The sequence below is a fragment of the Myotis yumanensis genome, unplaced genomic scaffold, assembly GCF_028538775.1.
Source record: "Myotis yumanensis isolate MYYU_CA2020_CCGP unplaced genomic scaffold, mMyoYum1.0.hap1 SCAF_16, whole genome shotgun sequence".
Taxonomy (NCBI): domain Eukaryota; kingdom Metazoa; phylum Chordata; class Mammalia; order Chiroptera; family Vespertilionidae; genus Myotis; species Myotis yumanensis.
The window spans coordinates 31392137-31413829 of NW_027223767.1; the positions used below are offsets into that span (position 1 = coordinate 31392137).

General features: G+C 39.4%; 1 protein-coding gene across 3 annotated transcripts in view; it reads left to right on the plus strand.

Annotated features, from left to right (window-relative positions):
* BCAS3 (BCAS3 microtubule associated cell migration factor) overlaps window positions 1–21693 on the plus strand; it is a 470653-nt gene that overhangs the window by 130803 nt on the left and 318157 nt on the right. For all 3 annotated transcript variants that reach the window (XM_070394364.1, XM_070394365.1, XM_070394366.1), the window contains exons 14-15: window positions 229–362; window positions 21237–21501. In XM_070394364.1, the coding sequence (XP_070250465.1) occupies window positions 229–362; window positions 21237–21501 (399 nt within the window). The remainder of the gene's footprint in view (window positions 1–228; window positions 363–21236; window positions 21502–21693) is intronic.

Here is a 21693-nt window from a genome sequence, read left to right on the forward strand (position 1 = left end):
TGCTTTAAATTCATACATATAAAACTTTTCTGCTAGTCGTATGGTAACATCATAAAACAAGTATTCTCACTATTATATACTGACATGGCCTTAAGGTTTTTAAATCATATATCACTGATAATTTTTTCTTTGATAATATTTTAAAGCATGATGAGTACTTTGTGAAAATATTTCATTCACATGCATAATCATTTTTATTTTTACCCTTTTTTTTTGTATGTCCTACAGGAATGCTTCTAGTCACAACAGACACCCTTGGCCATGACTTTCATGTCTTCCAAATTCTGACTCATCCTTGGTCCTCATCACAAAGTGCTGTCCATCATCTATACACTCTTCACAGGGGTGAAACTGAAGCCAAAGTAAGTTGTATAATTTTCAGACGGTTTTTCTTTGTTTAATATGACGTCTAATCTAGCTGGTTGTTATATCATATTGGAGCTTAATATTAGTGAGAATATACTTGGGTAATAGAATGTTTCAGATAAGAAAAAATATTTATTCTATTTTGATCCAATAAATACATAAGCAGTAGGTGAACAATTCAATGAATGTTCAAACCCTGTAATTCAATTGATATCCATATTTCCAGGCCTTTTTCTAGGAATTTTGATTCTATGTACATGCACATGTATATACATGAACAGACATATAATAGTACATGTAAACACACACATATTCACATATACACAAAATAATTGAGTTTTTTTTTCCTTAGGGAGCCAGTTTTTAACATTTAACAGCACTCCACTGTGTACCCATGCATGAGGGCACGCAAGCACACACACACACATGCACACACATCCATATATGTACTGAGCGTTTGTATTAGGTATTATGCTAAGGGAAGGTATCCAGCGTTTACATTTCTTCTATCAATATCTATAATAATAAAAGGGTAATATGCTAATTAGACTGGAAGTCTTCTGGACATCCTTCCTGAGGAAGCCGGGGCTGGAGGGAAGCCGGGCAGGTCCCGGGTACCTGTGGGCGGCCTGAGGGAAACCAGTCCGGGTCCTGGGTGCCTGCGGGCGGCCAGAGGAAGGAAGCAGCCCGGGTCCCGGGTGATGGAGGGAAGGCCTACTCTTGCATGAATTTTTGTGCATTGGGCCTCTAGTAATAAGATAATGAACTATTTGATGAGGGACTGTTTTTCTCTACTGAAGAATTCCAGTTTTATAATGTTAGAATTTAGACTTATTCTGGTGATTTTATATATATATATATGTAATCATTATGTTGTATATCTGAAGCTAAAATAATGGTGAATGTCAGTTATACCTCCTTTGGGGGAAAAAGTTAGAATTTTAAGAATCACTATGTTGAATGCACCTAGGCAATAATTGTCTGTGGTTTTAGCTGATATCTTAACATTACCAAAGGGGAGCATCTGTTATCATGTGCTTCCCCATATGACACAATAGGATGTATAAGGCATCATCTATGAATATATTTCTGCCCAGCATGCTGTATTAAGCCTAAATCTAATTCAGCCCCTAGAAATAATTAGGAAAGCATAGAGATTGAGGAACCAGTTAAACAATACCATGAGAATCCAGCTAGCCAACTCTAAAATGTGGGAAGTTCTTTTTTTTAAAAAAAAAAATTTCTTTATTTCAGAGAGGAAGGGAGAGCAAGAGAGAGATAGAAACATTAATGATGAGAGAGAATCATTGATCGGCTGCCTCCTGCTTGTCCCCTACTGGGGATCAAGTCCGCAATCCAGGCATGTGCCTTTGGCCAGAATTGAATCTGGGACTCTTCAGTCTGCAGGCCGATGCTTTATCCACTGAGCCAAACTAGCTGGGGCAAAAATGTGGGAAGTTCTTGATTACAAGTGTGACCTGCTTTTACAACAGATAATTGTCATGGTAAAATAAAAGTGGGAGCGTGACGGGGCTTAAAAGTAATTTTAGAGAATATTATCTAAGTACAAAGTGTGGACCTTGTTTGGATCTATTTCATACAAATTAAGTATAAAATGTATGTAGTATTTCACGCAAATGGTGATGTTTGAACATTTGCCTTAGTAGATATTGTTAATGAATCTAATGTGCTTATTTACTTGTGATGCATACAAAAGTATTTGCAGATGTGTAGAATTAGCTATAAAATAATCTAGTAGTAGGAGAGTGTTAGATAAAAATGAGAAAACAAGCGATGGTTATATTAATTATAAGTATTAAGAAATATAAACTAAATGCAATGTATAAATGTAGAGCCTGATTTAAACAAAGTATAAAGAGATATTTTTCAGGCAGTTGAGAAAATAGACCTTGAGCTGGGTATTATTATATGATATTAGTTTTGCTGGGTCTGCAATTGTAGTTTTTTTTTTAAGTCTTTATCTGTTAGGCATATATCATGAAGTCCTAAAATATTATGATATCTCTAATCTACTTTTAAATATTCTGGCAAAACAAAACTAAGAGATAGATTAAACAAGATTTGAAAGTGTTAATTATTGAAGTTGGTCAATATTGGCAGTTCATTATAGCAATCTATACTTTGTGTATGTTTAGAAATTTCTCTAATAGAAAGTAAAACAATACTTTTCAGTGTTCATTTTCAAAAGCTTTCTCAGCTATTCTTGGGCATTTTCTCATTGATGTAGTTTAGAGTAACCCTATTGAGTTATATAAATAATCTTCTAGAGTTTTTTTATTTGAATTGCATTGAAATTACATTTTAATACAGTTTGAAATCATCTTTACAATATGGGAATTTTACATCTAGAAATTATATTTTAAAATTAGTTATTGCTGTGGTATGACAAAGCTGTTTATTTTATAGCATATTTTTTCCTCCTTTCCTAGTCTCTATTGTAAGGTCAAATAGTTTTCAGTAATTTTTTCAATTTTATAAGTAGAACATAATTTTTTGAATATCATAATAGTTTTTTTGTTCAGGTCTATTTTCCTTATTGCATTGGCTAGGAACTCTAAAATAATGTGTAACAGTATAAATGTTAGCTGTAGTCTTTTTTAATAATATACTTAAAAAATGTTCTCATTATGCTTTAATTATAGCACTAGAGGCTCGATGCACGAAATTTGTGCAAGAGTAGGCCTTCATTCCCCCAGTTGCCGGCACCGGCTTCCCTCTGGCACCTGGGACCCAGGCTTCCCTCACAGCCCCGGCTTCGTCTGGAAGGACATCTGGTCTAATTAGCATATTATGCTTTTATTATTATAGACTAGAGGCCTGGTGCACGAAATTTGTGCACGGAGTGGGGGTGTCCCTCAGCCCGGTCTGCACCCTTTCCAATCTGGGACCCCTCGGGGGATATCCAACTGCTGGTTTAGGCTAACTGCCTCTGCCTGCCGGCCTGATCGCTCCTACCTTGCCCCCCCGTGCCGGCCTGATCGCCCCTAACTTGCTCCCTTGCCAGCCTGATCACCGCTAACTGCCTCTGCCCCCGGCCTAAGCCGCAGTCTGGCCTCCCTCTGTGGGAGGAGACCTGGCAGATTGGGGAAGGCGCCACCTCTATTACCCCACTGCTGCTGCCACTGCTGGCCTGAGCCTGGGCCCTTCGCAGCCACCTCGGCCCTTTGCCCTGTGGCTGCCCGACCTTGGGCCCTTCGCAGCCGCACCTCAGCCCTTCCCTGACGCCCATGGGTTCCTGAACCTGGGCCCTTTGCAGCTTCCCCTTGGCCCTTCCTAGCTGCCTGTGGCTGCCTGAGCCTGGGCCCTTTGCAGCTGCACTTCGGCCCTCGCAGCTGCTGCAGCTTTGTCTGGAAGATGTCCGCCCTAATTAGCATATTACCCTTTTATTAATATAGAAGATAATTATAGATTTGCTTTTATGTCAATACCATGCTGTTTTGATTACTGTAGCTTTATAATATAGTTTGAAATTAGGATGTGTGATGCTTCCAACTTTGTTCTTTTTTCCTCAAAATTTCTTTGGCTATTCAGCATTTTTTGTAGTTACATGTGAATTTTATGGTTGTTCTATTTCTGAGAAAAATGTTAGTAGCATTTTGATAAGGATTACATTGAACCTGTAGATTGCTTTGGGTAGTTTAAATATTTTACTAATATTAATTCTTCCCTTTCATGACCATGAAATATCTTTTCATCTTCTTCAATTTCTTTTATCAGTGTCTTACAATTTTAGTGCACAGATCTTTCACCTTCTTGGTTTAATTTTCCTCAGTATTCTTTTCGATGCAATTGAAAGTGGGATTGGTTTTTTAAATTTCTCTTTCTAATAGTTCATTATTAGTGTATAGAAACATAACTGATTTTGTTATGTTTGATTTTGTATCCCATAACTTCACTGAATTTATTCTAAACAGTTTTCTGGTGGAGTCCTTAGGGTTATTTTACATATAATAGCATGTCATCTTCAAATAGAGACAGTTTTACTTCTTCCTTTCCAATTTGGATCCTTTCAATTTCTTTGTCTTGCCTGATTGCTCTGGCTAGGACTTCCAGAGCTATGTTTATTGAAAGAGGCAAGAGTGGGAATGCTGTCATGTTCCTGATGGTAGAGAAAAAGCTTTCAGCTTTTCACCATTGAGTGTGATATTAGTTGTGGACTAATCATATATGGCCCTTGTTATATTGAAGTATGCTTCCATTTTGTTGAGAGTTTTTATTATTATGGATGTTGAATTTTTTAAAATTATTTTTCTGTATCAGATGGTTATATAATTTCTATCCTTTCTTTTTTTCATGTGGTATAGTTCTTATTCAACACCCAGCTGCATGTTGATTGAAATCTGGGCCCTCAGGCAGCAGTTTTGTTTTTTTTAAATAAGATTTTATTGAAAGCCAACAGCTTTTAAAGTCCACAAATATGCCTCTTTCATGGGAAGACTAGGAGATGGGCATTATAGTCAATTGCCTCTGTGCTGTGCCCTGGATGGAGAGCAGGTCAAAAAGTAATTTTAAACTATATAAATATTCCATTCCTCTCAAGCTTTGTATTCTTTTATTTACATATATCATCTGGTATAATAGCTCCTTCTTTTATCCAATAGGTTATATATCATTCAATAATTATTCTAATGCTCCAAATATCCTAGATTTGGCTAGTTGGAGCCGATTAGCTGGGCATCTGTGTCCTGTTGACACGTCTCCATTATTCTTCGACAGTGTCCTTACTTCCGGGCACAAAGAACTTGCTTACTGTCATGTTTAGTTACCATTTGTTTTTGTTCCTTTTGTATGGAAGTTTTTAATTAGTCTATGAGCTTTTGTATAATGATTTAATATTTCATTTTGCTGCTGGACACATATGTACTCTGAGTTTATTTCTTAACTTCGGGTTTATAATTCTTCACTAGGTACTGGTATGCTGTATCTCAGCTATCACCTCAAAGAATTTGAATATTTTAAGCACTTACACTGTTTTTTGTTGTTGTTGTTTTGTTTTTTATTTATACCTATTTTTGGTACCTCTTGTGTTAACATATTTTATTACTTAATTTACCTACACATCCACCTGGAAATAGAGATCATGCTTCAGCTTCTTTGTATCTCTAACCCTTAGCACACTGCCCTACACATGGACAAATGTTTATAGGTAAAGATGTTTGATACTTTCAATGCTATTCCTATTTAAGCGGAAAACCAAAAAGAAATTATTAAAATTATTTTGTTCTATGTCACAGCTTGTAATTTAGGAGCTTGGGAATTTCTAAACATCAAGATCTAAGGAAATTCAAATTAATGACCATAAAATTAATTTTATAAGCTTCTACAGAAAACCGTATTTTGAAATGATATATACAATTTAACACTGATGATAAAATCTATATGGCATGTGATCTGTCTGTCCATCTTTGAGTGCTTCAGAATCATGTCATTCTGGATTCTTCCAAGAACTCTGAGGCTACTTTAATCAGGCCAGGAAAAAAAGTCAAAGTATGTGGATCTAATTATGTTGAATTAAGTTGTTTTGTGATCTATGACTTGGGATATCCTCTGCATCTGACAGTAATTTTCCTCATAAAGCACATATGTAGTTAGAAAAGTATTCCTAGTTTTCAACGGTAAAGTCATATGTTGTAAAACCTTAAAATATTTTGTTGCTCTGCTTCCATAATGTCTTACTCAAGCAGACACAAGTCATTTTGTACTTAACATGCTAATTTCTGAAATGGTAAACTTGCTTTTGAAACATCTGCACATCAGATTATAGTGTTACTTTTACTTTATCAGAGTGATCCTGCAAAATATGACTCGTATGTTTCCTTCCCAAGGGGAATAGAATCTAGCTTTTTAGCATTATTAATTGATAGTATTTGATGGTCAGTTCAGATGAAAACAAGCAAATTTAGTATGAAAATGTCTCAAATATTGCCTACTTATGCTTTTACTGAAATACAAATTTTACTGGATTTTTTATATATTTACTTGCTAAATGTGGCAACCCATGATCCTGATTTTTGTTAGTTTTCCTCCCAAAACATTACCCTTATTGAGATGTAATCCTCATAATATAAAATTCATCCTAGCACAGATATATCCAAAGACAATACATAAACAAATGGGTATGGTTGGCCCACAGTTATAGTGACCCCCCAATTAAAGCAGAGGTGGCAGCTTTCTATTATCCTGTACTGTTTAAGTCCCTACATTTACCCCTCCTCCCCTGCCCATGTTTTTGTTGGGGTTGTATAGCTGCGCCCCAGCCAGTAGTCACCATCCCCTTTCATCTTATACAAGCCACCAGTGAACTCTTCATTTAAAGGAAGCTCTGTGGAAAGGGGCCTGTGGAGCCAGTGACATTGCTTCCGGCAGTGTAGTGGGTGATGCGGTCACTGTAAAAATGAGATGCTGCTGGGGCCAGGCAGGAACATACTCTAGAACAGCCATTCCCATTTGACTAACAAGCCCTGTTGGGCCCTTCCACTGTGTCCATGATCAAAATTTGAGTTGAGCCCTCTGAGTGTGGGTCTGGAAAATCAGGAAGCCTCCGTGGGCCAGTGGTTCAGTAGCTGCCCGCTACAAAAGGAAGCGAACTTGGTTGCTGGATCAGGCAGGTGGCGGTGTTGGACTGGGATAGCACTTCTGAGTACTTCAGCCATTAAGTCTTCACCTAAACTTTTTCCCATTGGGTTTTGTGGACTTTATGGTATAACATGGGAAGGAACTAGAAGTCAGTTGTGTGCTTGTCCCACAGCCTACATGGCACAAGTGTGTAAGTACAATCAGTTAAGCCATTAATACCAGTTATACTTTCACAACATAAGCTACCATATAGTATACCCATAACATAACTTTAGCTTCTCTTCCCCACTGTGGACTCTGCTTACACCTCATTGGGTGTAAACACATGGACTAATGTGCTTATTGTGCGCAGGCCAATTGTTCCACTGACAGCTGCCAGTGGTCACAGTATCCCCTATGTTGGCTTCAGGGGAAGCTAGCCTGCAGATACTATGGGGGCAGCCAGGAGGATTGGCTTTTTAAAAAAATTTTTTTCCACTTGGGCAGTGATACTATTGCCAGCCTCCAGTGAGCATCCTGCTATGGCAGGCACCTTCTTTCTGTCCCCATTCCTAACACTTCCTGGTTTAATGCCTAAGTCCTTGACATTTTGGGCCAGCCCTCATCCTCATCTCCACTCAAGTTCAGGCTGCAGCAGGCGCTGGCTATACTAGGATTGCTGGCTCTGTGTTGTTTGCAAGGCAGCACATTCACTTTTTTAAGTTCAGATTTTTATTGAAATAATTTGTAGATTCATATGTACTTGTGAGAAATAGTAGTAAGAAATCCCATGTGTACTTAACCCAGTTTATCCCAATGGTAACATTTTGCCAAAGTAGAGTATAATCACAACTGGGATATTGACGGTGCGTGTGAACAGTCACCTGCACTGTTTCCAGTTTTGGGCTATTGGGAATATGTTTTCATTTCTCTTGCATAGATTTCCAAGAGTGTAATTGTTGGTTCAGATGATTATTGCATGCTACTTAATTTAGCTCATTTTTGAATTTCTGGCACCTAGAAGAGTGCAAAACATGTAAAAGGCTTTCCATAAATACGTATTGAGTAAATAAATGAATGAATGTGAAGAATTGACAGGTGCAGGGAGTAAGCAGATGGGATAGAGGATATGTGGAGATTATCAGTCTTTACCATGTTTCCATTCTAAGTAATTTATTTCGAAACAAACTTTTATTGCTCTTACCCTTGTGATAGTCAGAGTTACAGCATTTTCAATGAAAGTGTATTAATCAATTTTGAAGGTAAAATTATTGAAATGGTGGGTTGGGAATGACTCTAGAACTTGATTCTTATGCAAATAGCTTTTTTTTTTGTATTTTCGTGTAAGTTTTCATTAAACACAACCTTGTCTGGTAGCTTAGATCTTGGCTAGTTTAAAATTTTTTTAAAAAAATTTCAATTACCATTCACATACAATATTATGTTAGTTTCAGGTACATGACAGTAATTAGACATCTAGATAACTTACAAAGTGATCACCTAATAAGTCTGTTACCCTTATGTCAGTATATATAGTTATTACAATATTGTTGATTATTGATTATATTCCCTATGCTGTACTTTATATCCCCATGATTTGTACATCTTAATCCCTTACCCTTTTTCATCCATCTCCCCATCCCTTTTCCCATCTGGCAAACGTCAATTTGTTCCCTGTATTTATGAGTCTGTTTTGTTTGTTCATTTTATTGATTTAGTTTTTTTGAATTCACGTACTTGAAATCATATAATATTTCTCTTTCTCTGTCTGACATTTAATGTAGCATAACATCCTCTAGGTTTATCCATGTTTTCCCAAATGGCAAGATTTCATTCTTTTTTTATGGCCGAGTAATATTCCATTGTATATATGTACCATGTCTTCTTTATCTATTTGTCTATTGATGGACATTTAGATTGCTTCCATATTTTGGCTATCCTATCTCATAAAAGAGTAATATGCAAATTGACCATCACTGCAACACACAAGATGGTCGCCCCCATGTGGTCAAAGATGGCTGCCCCCATGTGGACACAAGATGGCCAGCAGGGGAGGGTGGTTGTGGACAATCAGGCCAGCAGGGAAGGGTAACAGTTAGGAGGGACCAGGCCTGAAAGGGAGGGCAGTTTGGGTCAATTGGGCTGGTAGGAGAGGGTAGTTATTAGCGACCAGGCTGGCAAGGGAGGGAAGTTAGGGGTGACTGGGCCAGCAGTGGAGGGCAGTTGGGGGAGACCAGGCCTGCAGGGGAGGGCAGTTGGGGGTGACCAGGCTGGCAAGGGAGGACAGCTAGGGGTGACCGGGCCAGCAGGGAAGGGCAGTTAGGGGCAATTGGGTTGGCAAGGGAGTGTTTAGGGGGGTGGTCAGGCTGGCAGGAAGAAGCTGTTAGGGGCAATCAGGCAGGCAGGCAGGCGAGCGGTTGGGACCCAGTAGTCCTGGATTGTGAGAGAGATGTCTGACTGCCCGTTTAGGCCTGATCTCATCCCACCAGGATCAGGCCTAAATGGGCAGTCAGACATCTCTTGAGGGGTCCCAGATTGGAGAGGGTGCAGGCTGGGCTGAGGGACACCCCTCCACCCTGTGCACGAATTTCGTGCACTGGGCCTCTAGTTGTAAATAAAATTGCTACATAGGACTTATGTTTATGGTTTTGATTGGCATTCTTATAGGCTTCTGAAAGTATAGTACTCTGAGATTTGAGAATTTTTTTTTAAATAAATCTTTATTGTTCAGATTATTACAGTTGTTCCTCTTTTTTCCCCCCATAGCTCCCCTCCACCCAGTTCCTACCACATCCTCTGCCCTTACCCCCCCACTGTCCTCATCCATAGGCGTATGATTTTTGTCCAGTCTCTTCCCACATCCCCCACACCCCTATCCCCTCTGAGAATTGTCAGTCCACTCCCTTTCTGTGTCCCTGATTCTATTATATTCACCAGTTTACTCCGTTCATTAGATTTTTTGTTCACTTGATTTTTAGATTCACTTGTTGATATGTATTTGTTGTTCATAATTTTTATCTTTACCTTTTTCTTCTTCTTCTTCCTCTTCTTAAAGAATACCTCTCAGCATTTCATGGTGGTGATGAACTCCTTTAGCTTTTTCTTATCAGTGAAGCTCTTTATCTGACCTTCAATTCTGAATGATAGCTTTGCTGGATAAAGTAATCTTGGTTGTAGGTTCTTGCTATTCATCATTTTGAATATTTCTTGCCACTCCCTTCTGGTCTGCATAGTTTCTGTTGAGAAATCAGCTGACAATCGTATGGGTACTCCCTTGTAGGTAACTGACTTTTTTTCTCTTGCTGCTTTTAAGATTCTCTCTTTGTCTTTTGCACTTGGCATTTTAATTATGATGTGTCTTGGTGTGGTCCTCTTTGGATTCCTTTTGTTTGGGGTTCTCTGCGCTTCTTGGACTTGTAAGTCTGTTTCTTTCACCAGGTAGGGGAAGTTTTGTGTCATTATTTCTTCAAATAGGTTTTCAATATCTTGCTCTCTCTCATCTTCTGGCACCCCTATAATTCTGATGTTGGTATGCTTGAAGCTGTCCCAGAGGATCCTTACACTATCTTGATATTTTTGGATTCTTTTTTCTTTTTTCTTTTCCGGTTGGGTATTTTTTGCTTCTTTGTATTTCAAATCTTTGACTTGATTCTTGGGATCCTCTTGTCTGCTGTTGGATCTCTGTATATTATTCTTTATTTCAGTCAGTGTATGCTTAATTTCTAGTTGGTCCTTTTTCATATCCTCGAGGGTCTCACTAAATTTATCGGCGGTTTCTAGAAAATTCTTGAAAAACCTTATAACCATGGTTTTGAACTCTATATCCAGTAGTTTGCTTTCCTCCATTTCTGTCATTTGTGATCTATTTCTTTGTCTTTGCATTTTGGCTGCTTCCCTGTGTTGATAGAGTGGCTTTGTGTGCTAGGTGTCCTATAGGGCCCAGTGGCTCAGCCTCCCCAATTACCTGAGGTGGACACTCTTGGTGCACCCCTTTGTGGGCTGTGTACACAGTCTTGTTGTAGTTAAGCCTTGATTGTTGTTGGTATCACTGGGAGGAATTGACCTCCAGGCCAATTGGCTCTGAGAATCAGCTGTGTCTACAGTGGGAGAACTTCTGTGCTGAAGACACCCTTATGGGCCAAGAATTGCTTCAGTAGGGCTTTGGTACTCACTGAGTCTGCCCCCTGAGTGTGTCCCTTATAGATCTGAGGAGTTGTAATCTGGATGGTCCCAATCTGACCACGGGATACATGGGCTCTTGGATCTTTAAGGAGGTGCTAATTTAGCCTCTGCCTGAGGCTACCCAGCATGAGCTACAGAGAGGTCTGCAGATTCCTCTTCCTTGTTTGGGGTTTGGAGGTGCCCAGATGTGGCCCAGCTGTGAAGCAGTGCAAGCTGCTGTGGGGCCTTTGGCCCTCTTTTGGATGTTCTGGGTCTCTCTGACCCAGCTGCAGTTTGTTAGGTAATTTTAGACCTCAAAGGGCCAGCCCATTCATATTCAAAAGCCTCTGGGCACAGCTTGGGTGGGGCAGGGTCTCAGGGAATCAATAGGGCAGAGCAAACAACTATGGCTGATCCTCAGTCCTGACCTAAGAGGCCCCTGGGTCTCAGTGTCCCGTGGTAGTCGCTGCAAGCACGTCTGAGAGAAAGCCGCCCTTGAGTTCCGCCCGCTGCCAGACAGTCCAGTTTCTCCCCGTATGAGTCTGGGTCCCCAGAGACTTGCCCGGAACTGGAGTGAGGGCCATCGGGAGCTTGAGACTCCCTCCCAATTGAAAAAGACACTGGCGTCCTCTGTTGCCAGCCCTTTCCGCATGCACCTCCGTACCTCTGCACTTTACTTCCGCACCTCCTCTGAGTCTCAGTGTGCTTTTCTCTTTCCTTCTAGTTGTAGAATTTCCACTCAGCCAGCCTTCCTGTGGTTCTGGATGATGTCTGTTTCGTCTTTTAGTTCTATTTTTGATGTCTGGGATTTGAGAATTTTTATCTAAGCTCTTTTTGCTTTGGTGTTTTCTTTCTCTTTAAGAGGGTTGAGGTAGTTGGTATTTGAGTCATTAGGCATGTCTTTGGCTATAGAAGCAAAATCACATTTAACAGTGCTTTAAAAAAAAAATCAGGGTTTATTTTTCTGATTTTACAAGAAGGCTGCTGCCGGTTTTGGTACAGTTGCTCAGCAGTGACATTTTTGCTCTTTCATGTATTTCCACTGCTCTGGACATCATTTCTCAATTCCAGGCAGTAAGGTGGGGGAGAAAGGGCAGCATCAGTGATGTTAATTCCTTTTATCCGGAAAGTGGATACTTTCCAGAATCCTGCTTTTGACTGACTGATTACAATGATGTCAACACTTACTGTAAGAGGCCGGGAAAACATTTTGATGGTGTCAGGTGAGGGAGTGAAGTTTGGAGATGGGTGTTTGATTTGCCATCCACTCAGTACATTTGTATGATCATCACCTCAGTCAAGATACTGAACATTTTCACCATCCCAGAAAGTTTCCTCCTGCCCTCTCCAGTTAGATCTTCTGCTCTGCTCACACCCTGGACAATCATTGCTATTACTTCATGTTTTTATTTTTCAAATTATAGTTTACATTCAATGTTATATTAGTTTCAGGAGTTATTTCATTTCTTTTAAAAAAAGAATCTTTTCTATAATCACTTAAGGCAGTGGTTCTCAACCTTCCTAATGCCGCGACCCTTTAATACAGGTCCTCATGTTGTGGTGACCCCCAACCATAAAATTATTTTCGTTGCTACTTCATAACTGTAATTTTGCTACTGTTATGAATTGTAATGTAAATATCTGATATGCTATATGTGTTTTCCGATGGTTGTGATTTACAGATTGAGAACTGCTGACTTAAGGTTTGATATGGATTTGGGGGAACTGCCATTTCTGGTCACTTTATTATATTTTTTAGCTCCATATTACAGTCTGTACCACAGTCATTATCCAAGTGTTTTAAAATTGCAGATATCTCTGCCATGTCTCTTCTATCCCTCCATAGCTATTGAATTATAATATGGATTTCCTTTAGATATTAGAATGTCAAAATAACCCTAAATTTTTAACACTGATATCAGGTAATTGGGTTTTGGATGTATGTAGAGACTTTTAGGATGCTGATTTCTGCATCTTAGATGCTTACATATAGTGACGTTTAATTCTAGTGCTCAAAAGAGAGAACTAAATAACAGAAAAACAAAATAAAACACACAAAAAATAATTCTAGTGCTCAAATATTCTTGTTTCATATGTAATTTGAATTTAACCTGTTTTTTGAGTTAATTATACAATTTATGTGTGGACAAAATGGTTCCGTGTGTGTTTGTCTGCTATATAATGTTGTTCTTTTTGATTATTATATCAATGATATTTTAAAAAATTCAGATAATTCAGATGAGCATTGGAATCTATTTGATTACTAGCTTAGAGTCCCAAATAAGCAAAATATTATCTTCTACAAAAAGGATTCCATGTTTCTCACTAATAGACCCATATTACCAAAAAACGTATAACATTGCCTGACTTGGTCAATATTTTATTTTATTTTATTTTTTTTATTAAATTTTTATTGTTCAGATTACATTTGTTCCTCTCCCCCCGCCCCCATAACTCCCCTCCTTCCAGTTCCCGCCCCACCCTCCGCCCTCACTCCCCACCCACTGTCCTCATCCATAGGTGCACGATTTTTGTCCAGTCTCTTCCCGAATCTCCCATTCCCCTTTCCCCCCCAAGAATAGTCAGTCCATTCCCTTTCTATGTCCCTGGTTCATTATAAGCACCAGTTCATTCTGTACATCAGATTATTTATTCACTTGATTCTTAGATTCACTTGTTGATAGATGCATATTTGTTGTTGTCAATTTGTATCTTTACCTTTTTCTTCTTCCTCTTCTTAAAGGATATCTTTCAGTATTTCGTGTAATACTGGTTTAGTGGTGATGAACTCCTTTAGCTTTTCCTTGTCTGTGAAGCTCTTTATCTGACCTTCAATTCTGAATGATAGCTTTGCTGGATAAAGTAATCTTGGTTGTAGGTTCTTGGTATTCAGCACTTTGAATATTTCTTGCCATTCCCTTCTGGCCTGCAAAGTTTCTGTTGAGAAATCAGCTGACAGTCGTATGGGTATTCCCTTGTAGGTAATTGAGTCTTTTTCTCTTGCTGCTTTTTTTTTTTTTTTTTTATCTTTATTGTTCAGATTATTACATTTGTTCCTCTTTTTTCCCCCCATAACTCCCCTCCTTCCAGCTCCCACCCCACCCTCCACCCTCACTCCCCACCCACTGAGTTCATCCATGGGTGCATGATTTTTGTCCAGTCTCTTCCCGAATCTCCCATTCCCCTTTCCCCCCCAAGAATAGTCAGTCCATTCCCTTTCTATGTCCCTGATTCATTATAGTCACCAGTTCATTCTGTACATCAGGTTATTTATTCACTTGATTCTTAGATTCATTTGTTGATAGATGCATATTTGTTGTTCATAATTTGTATCTTTACCTTTTTCTTCTTCTTCCCCTTCTTAAAGGATACCTTTCAGCATTTCATATAATACTGGTTTGGCGGTGATGAACTCCTTTAGTTTTTCCTTATCTGTGAAGCTCTTTATCTGACCTTCAATTCTGAATGATAGCTTTGCTGGATAAAGTAATCTTGGTTGTAGGTTCTTGGTATTCAGCACTTTGAATATTTCTTGCCATTCCCTTCTGGCCTGCAAAGTTTCTGTTGAGAAATCAGCTGACAGTCGTATGGGTATTCCCTTGTAGGTAATTGAGCCTCTTTCTCTTGCCGCTTTTAAGATTTTCTCTTTGTCTTTTGCTCTTGGCATTTTAATGATGATGTGTCTTGGTGTGGTCCTCTTTGGATTCCTTTTGTTTGGGGTTCTCTGTGCTTCTTGGACCTGTAAGTCCATTTCTTTCTCCAGGTGGGGGAAGTTTTCTGCCATTATTTCTTGAAATAGGTTTTCAATATCTTGCTGTCTCTCATCTTCTGGGACTCCAATGACTCTGATATTAGTCTGCTTAAAGCTGTCCCAGAGGCTCCTTACACTATCTTCACACTTTCGGATTCTTTTTTCATTATGCTTTTCCAATTGGGTGTTTTTTGTCGAATCTTTGGTTTGATTCTTGCACTCCTCTGGTCTGCTATTGGGTATAATATTCTTTATTTCAGTCCGTGTATGCTTACTTTCTAATTTCTTTATCGTAGCATCGAGGGTCTCATTAGTTTTCGTGAGGCTCTGCACGAATTTATGGCAAGCCCTCAAAATTGCGATTCTTAGCTCCATATCCTCCATTTCTGTCATGTTTTTTTGTCTCCGCATCTTTTATGCTTTCTTGGTGCACCCCCTTGTGGTCTCTGTGCGCAGTCTTGTTCTAGCGAAGCCTTAATTGTTGTAGTTAACACTAGAGGGATTTGACCACCCGGCCGACTGGCAGTGGAAATCAGCTGTGGGAAAACTTCAGTCCTCAGGGGAGGTGCTAGTCCAGCCCTTGCCTGAGGCGGTCGGCAAATGGTTGTGCGCAGGGTTTGGGCGGGGCGGGCTCAACAGGGCGGGGGGGAGGGAGCAGCTATGGCCGCTCTCAGTCCGTTCCTAGGGGCTCTGCCTCTCTGTCCCAGCAATCGCTGCAAACCTCGGAGGGGCCGTAGCCAGACAGTCCCGCTTCTCCCGTTTGAGTCTGGGTCCCTAGAGACTCGCCCGGATCTGTAGCCCAGAGTCTGAGATTCGCTCCTGATTGAAAACGACAATCTCGCCCTCAGCCGCCAGCCCGCTTTGCGCGCGCACCCTTACCACTGCACCGCCGTACCTTTAAATTTTCCACACTGCGCCTCCGCTGAGCGTCGGAATGCTGTTGTTTTTGCTTCTAGTTGAAGAGACTCTCCTCAGCCAGCCTTCCCGTGGTTCTGGTTGATGTCCGTTCCGACTTTTAGTTGTATTTTTGAAGTGGTTGTCCACGGCGGCAGTCTCCGGTGTTTACCTATGCCGCCATCTTCGATTCTCTCTCTTGCTGCTTTTAAGATTCTCTCTTTGTCTTTTGCTCTTGGCATTTTAATGATGATGTGTCTTGGTGTGGTCCTCTTTGGATTCCTTTTGTTTGGGGTTCTCTGCGCTTCTTGGACCTGTAAGTCCATTTCTTTCACCAGGTGGGGGAAGTTTTCTGCCATTATTTCTTGAAATAGGTTTTCAATATCTTGCTGTCTCTCATCTTCTGGCACCCCAATAATTCTGATATTAGTCCGCTTGAAACTGTCCCAGAGGCTCTTTACACTATCTTCACACTTTCGGATTCTTTTTTCATTTTGCTTTTCCAGTTGGGTGTTTTTTGTCAAATCTTTGGTTTGATTCTTGTGCTCCTCTGGTCTGCTATTGGGTATAATATTCTTTATTTCAGTCCGTGTATGCTTACTTTCTAATTTCTTTATCGTAGCATCGAGGGTCTCATTAGTTTTCGTGAGGCTCTGCTCAAGTTTATAGCAAGCCCTCAAAATTGCGATTTTTAGCTCCATATCCTCCATTTCTGTCATGTTTTTTTGTCTCCGCATCTTTTATGCTTTCTTGGTGCACCCCCCTGTGGTCTTTGTGCGCAGTCTTGTTCTAGCCAAGCCTTAATTGTTGTAGTTAACACTAGAGGGATTTGACCACCAGGCCGACTGGCTGTAGGAATCAGCTGTGTGGAAAACTTCAGTCCTCTGGGGAGGCGCTATTCCAGCCTTTGCCTGAGGGGATTGGCAAATGGCTCTGCGCAGGGCTTGGGCGGGGCGGGCTCAACAGGGCGGGGGGAGGGAGCAGCTATGGCCGCTCTCAGTCCGTCCCCAGGGACTCTGCCTCTCTGTCCCCGCAACCGCTGCAAACCTCGGAGGGACCGTAGCCAGACAGTCCCGCTTCTCCCGTTTGAGTCTGGGTCCCTAGAGACTCGCCCGGATCTGTAGCCCAGAGTCTGAGACTCCCTCCTGATTGAAAACGACAACCGCGCCCTCAGCCACCAGCCCGCTTTGCGCGCGCACCGCCGCATCGCCGTACCTTTAAATTTTCCACACTGCGCCTCCTCTGAGCCTCGGTTTGCTGTTGTTTTTCCTTCTAGTTGAAGAGTCTCTCCTCAGCCAGCCTTCCTGTGGTTCTGGTTGATGTCCGTTCCGTCTTTTAGTTGTATTTTTGAAGTGGTTGTTTACGGCGGCATAGCCGGTGTTTACCTATGCCGCCATCTTCGATTCTCCTCTGACTTGGTCAATATTATTTGCCATGATATTTAGTAATGCAGAGCTAAATCAGAGATACAACTCTCTTATAGCTCTCCTGTTTTGTGATGAGAAAATCTTAACTAGAAATATTCCCAAATTGAGGCCTATAAATAATGCAGAGGATGCCATCTTCTTACTACTGGTTTGCCCTTATGTATAATCTATCTATTTATGTATTTATTTTAAATCTTTATTGTTGAAAGTATTGCATATGCCTCTCTTTCCCCCCATTGACCACTTCTAGCCCACTCCTGTCTCCACTCCCACCCCCCCAGACCTTCATCACCCTATTGTCTGTATCCATGGGTTATTTGTATATGCATACAAGTTATTTGGTTGATCTCTTCCCATCCACCCACCCACCCACCCACCCACCCCCGCCTTCTCTCTGAGATTTCTTGTTTTTAATGATCTATGAAAAACCGCCCAACTTGTTTGATAATACCAACAGTTATATCATTTTGTATTTTATGGGTAGGTGACCTGTTATCTTCTGTAATGTTATTCAAAGGATTAAACTTGCTCTAGTCTACTGACAGTCAATGTATGTAGCAACTCTTCTCTGCTCATTAATGTCCCCTAATGTGTCTTCAAGGTCATGGAGCAGACTCGGTGCTCTAATAGCAGTTTGCTAAGTAAGCATTTAGGTGGAATTCTGTCTTCCTGCCTTGATACTGATTGTTAGCACCACCTCATATCAGAAGTATTCTTAAAATGAAAGAGGGAAACTCCTTTTCATTGACAGATCAGGAAGTGGTCTTGATTATAAGTGTTTTGGAAAAAGGTTTTAGATAACATGCTTTAGTTTCACTGTGATGGGACATAAATTACTCAATAAGCCTAAAATGTTTTTCTCTCTATATTTGATTCTGGCTTGTGTTAAATGCATTCGATATTATGATATTAAATTTGTCTGTTACTGTGTTTCTTTTCTCTTGCTGTGCTATTTACACTTTTCTTTGTCCTGCTATTTCCTTTTCTCTGGCTTTCTATAGGTCAGTTTAGGTTAAAGTTTTCATAGGCAGAGTACAGAGTTAAAACAGTTGTGGAATGACTGTTTATTCATAATTCTAGGATTCCTGGGAGTTACATTTATCAGCTCTCAAGAGATTCTTTAATTATAATGTTAACATGTTACTTTTGAAAGAAATTGAAATGGACAGGCATGTGGTTGAATTGGGGTTTATCCTTGTATTTTTGTCTAGCGATAGTCTAGCAATGGCATATCTTGTCTTGATATAGCAGACTAAAATTTCTTTTTTAAAGGTTCAAGGTTCTTTTATAGACTTGTACTTTGATGAATACAAATAGCATTGGTTTGTGGAGTATTTTGGGGATATTAGTCAAGATTCTAATGTGAACTTGGGCTTACTTGAAGATCTAATATATGAGAAAGTTGGCTTCATTGATTGCTAGAGGAGTTTTACTTAGCTCATATTGTTGTAATGAAGCTAATATATTCCTATATGTATAAATACATGCATATATTTTTCCTGTTAAAATTCCACTCACAGACATTTTATATTCTACCATACTTTTACATTGTCTGGGGTCTTTTTTTCAGCACTGTTTGACAGTTGTTTTGTACGGTAGAGAATTATTATCATTATTATTATTAATTTTTCAATTATTTCTTAATACCTCCACCTCTTTTATCTGTCCCTCTGGATTAAATACAAATAGGTAGTTACAAAATAATCATGGGGATGTAAATGACAGCATAGGGAGTATTATAATAACTGTATGATCCCAGGTAGGTACTGGAAATATTGGAGGGGACACTTTTTAAAGTATATGGTTGCCTAACTATTATGCTGTATACCTGAAACTAATACCAAATAATATTGAAAATTCTTATAGTTTATCAGTAAGTCATTGTAGAAAATCTTAAGTATCTGTGACTTGTCCTCCTTTTAGGGATATGCTTAAAAATGTTTAAAACAGTATAGAATCTTACTTGGCTTTTTTTAAAGTATGAAAGTATAGAAGTAAATGGAGGCATTTTGTTCAAGTTGCCACCATTAATCTGGTATCAAGATAAAACTAGTAAATTCAATTTGCTAACTTAATTATGCAAATTAGTGACTAACTTTTCATAGATCAAGTCTGTGGCCAGCCTTGATCTATGTAATGTTTTTGTAAATAAAGTTGCTTTTGTTTTGTTTTGTTTTTTAATATAGCTGCAGTCATTGATTACATGTTTTCTATGGCTACTTTGACACTAGAAAGGCAGAGTTGAGTAGTTACAACAGCTAATCACTGCAGTACATTGTTTTTTCTCATTAGGGTGGTGTGCAGCATGTTACCTTGATACATTTACTTTTAATAAAACACACGTATTTTCATTGATTTCAGAGAGGAAGTAGAGAGAAAGAAGAGAGAGAGAGAGAAACATCAATGATGAGAGAGAATCATTGATCGTCTGCCTCCTGCACACCCCCTACTAGGGATGAAGCCTGCAACCAGGGCATGTGCATTGACCTGGAATTGAACCATGACCTCATGGTTCATAGGTCGATGCTCAACCACTGAGCCACACTGGCGGGGCAGATTTGTATATTGTATTATGATTGCCATGGTAGCCATGTTTATCACATTACATAATTATAGTTCACTGTTATTGTCTATATTCATTATACTATGCATTAGACCCCTGGCTTATATACTACTTGTTACAAGTTTTATGCCCTTAAGTACTAGCAGTCTTATCTCCTCGTCACCCATCCCCTGGTAACTACCATTTTACCCTCTGTTTTTTACAGGCTTGATTATTTTTTTGCAGATTTCACATATAAGTGATATAACACAGTACTTACCTTTTCTCTGATTTATCTTGCTTAGCATTCTCTGCTTAAGGTTCATCCATGTCATAAATGGCAGGATTTCCTCTTTCTCAAGGCTAGTACTCCATGGTGTATATACTGCATCTTTTTATAAATCCATCCACTGATGGGCATTTGGGTTGTCAGAGTGTTTTGAGGCCTTTTCTCCTGAGCACCCTACCTGGATCCCTAGCTATTAAGTCAGCTTCTTCCTAGTTTTCCTTCAGCTATCCTTGTCCCCACTGCAAACCTGCTTCCTTATATTTGACTCCCAGAATCATCCTTCCAAAATTGAAATCTTGACTACATTATTTCTTAAAACCCAGGCACCTCCTGCTCTCTCTTGCTGACTCTCATGTTGTTTCTGACATACTGTACTAGTTGCCCATCATTTCCATTTTATGTCTATGCATTTATGTTTAAAATGGAATATGTGATATACCTGATATATCTCTATTGGAATATCCTTCTCTCCTTTCTTTGTAAGTATATCCTATTTCAAAGAGCAATTCCATGCAATTCCATAATCTATAGCTATTTAGATAATGTTTTTTTGTGCCACTTCTAACCATCCACCTTCACCAACTCCTTTTCATGTCTCAACAGATTTCATATATTTCCTTTCTTTTTGTTACCACTGTGCCTTATACATAAGATAGTTATTTCACTTTTACATATTATATTTTCGCAAGTTTCTTATATGTCTTTTCCTTTTGGTAGGCCGTGAGCCCAAGGATTATTTTTTATTTACCTCTATGTTCTTAGTATTTATTAGCATGGTACCCAGCGAATTTTTGTTGAGTGAATGATTGGGTTAATTTCCTCACTTATATTATATGATGTGTATTTTTATTTTAACCAGTTTATGCTTTTTAGAAGGCAAATTCATTCAGAGTAATAAACCTGACTCATATATCTTTTCTCTTTTTTCCATATGTCTTTTCTTATAACTCTGTAGGGTGAAACTAGATAAGTCCTGTTTATTGACTTGCCACTCTATGCAGCAAGGGATAGAATTTCCTACTCTAAATCTTATCAAATCCCTGATATGGAGTTTTGATCACTATTAATTATGAAACTCATCTGTAAAATAAAATATTTTATTTATAACGTGATCTTAGGTGTATTTGGTAATGAGATACGTATTTCTATTCATATTTGGTGATGTGTGTGTGATGCTCTTAATGTAAGTAGTTTCAATCATGTCTCTGTTTTTCCATATCTCATTTCTAGGTACAAGACATCTGTTTCAGCCATGACTGTCGCTGGGTTGTGGTCAGTACTCTTCGGGGGACGTCCCATGTTTTTCCAATCAACCCTTATGGTGGCCAGCCTTGTGTGAGAACACATATGTCGCCACGAGTCGTGAATCGTATGAGCCGTTTCCAGAAAAGTGCTGGGTTGGAAGAGATTGAACAAGAACTGACATCTAAGCAAGGAGGTCGCTGTAGCCCTGTTCCGGGTCTCTCAAGCAGCCCTTCTGGATCACCTCTGCACGGTAAACCTAATATTCTCTCTCTCTCTATCTCTATCTCTATCTCTATCTCTATCTCTATCTCTATCTCTATCTCTATCTATCTCCACTGAACCCTTCAGTCCTTCTTCTCTTTATCCTTAATTTTCAAGGTCTGGGACAAAAACAAATCCATTTTTTCTAATATGTTCATGCGAAGACAAGGTCTTAGGCTCA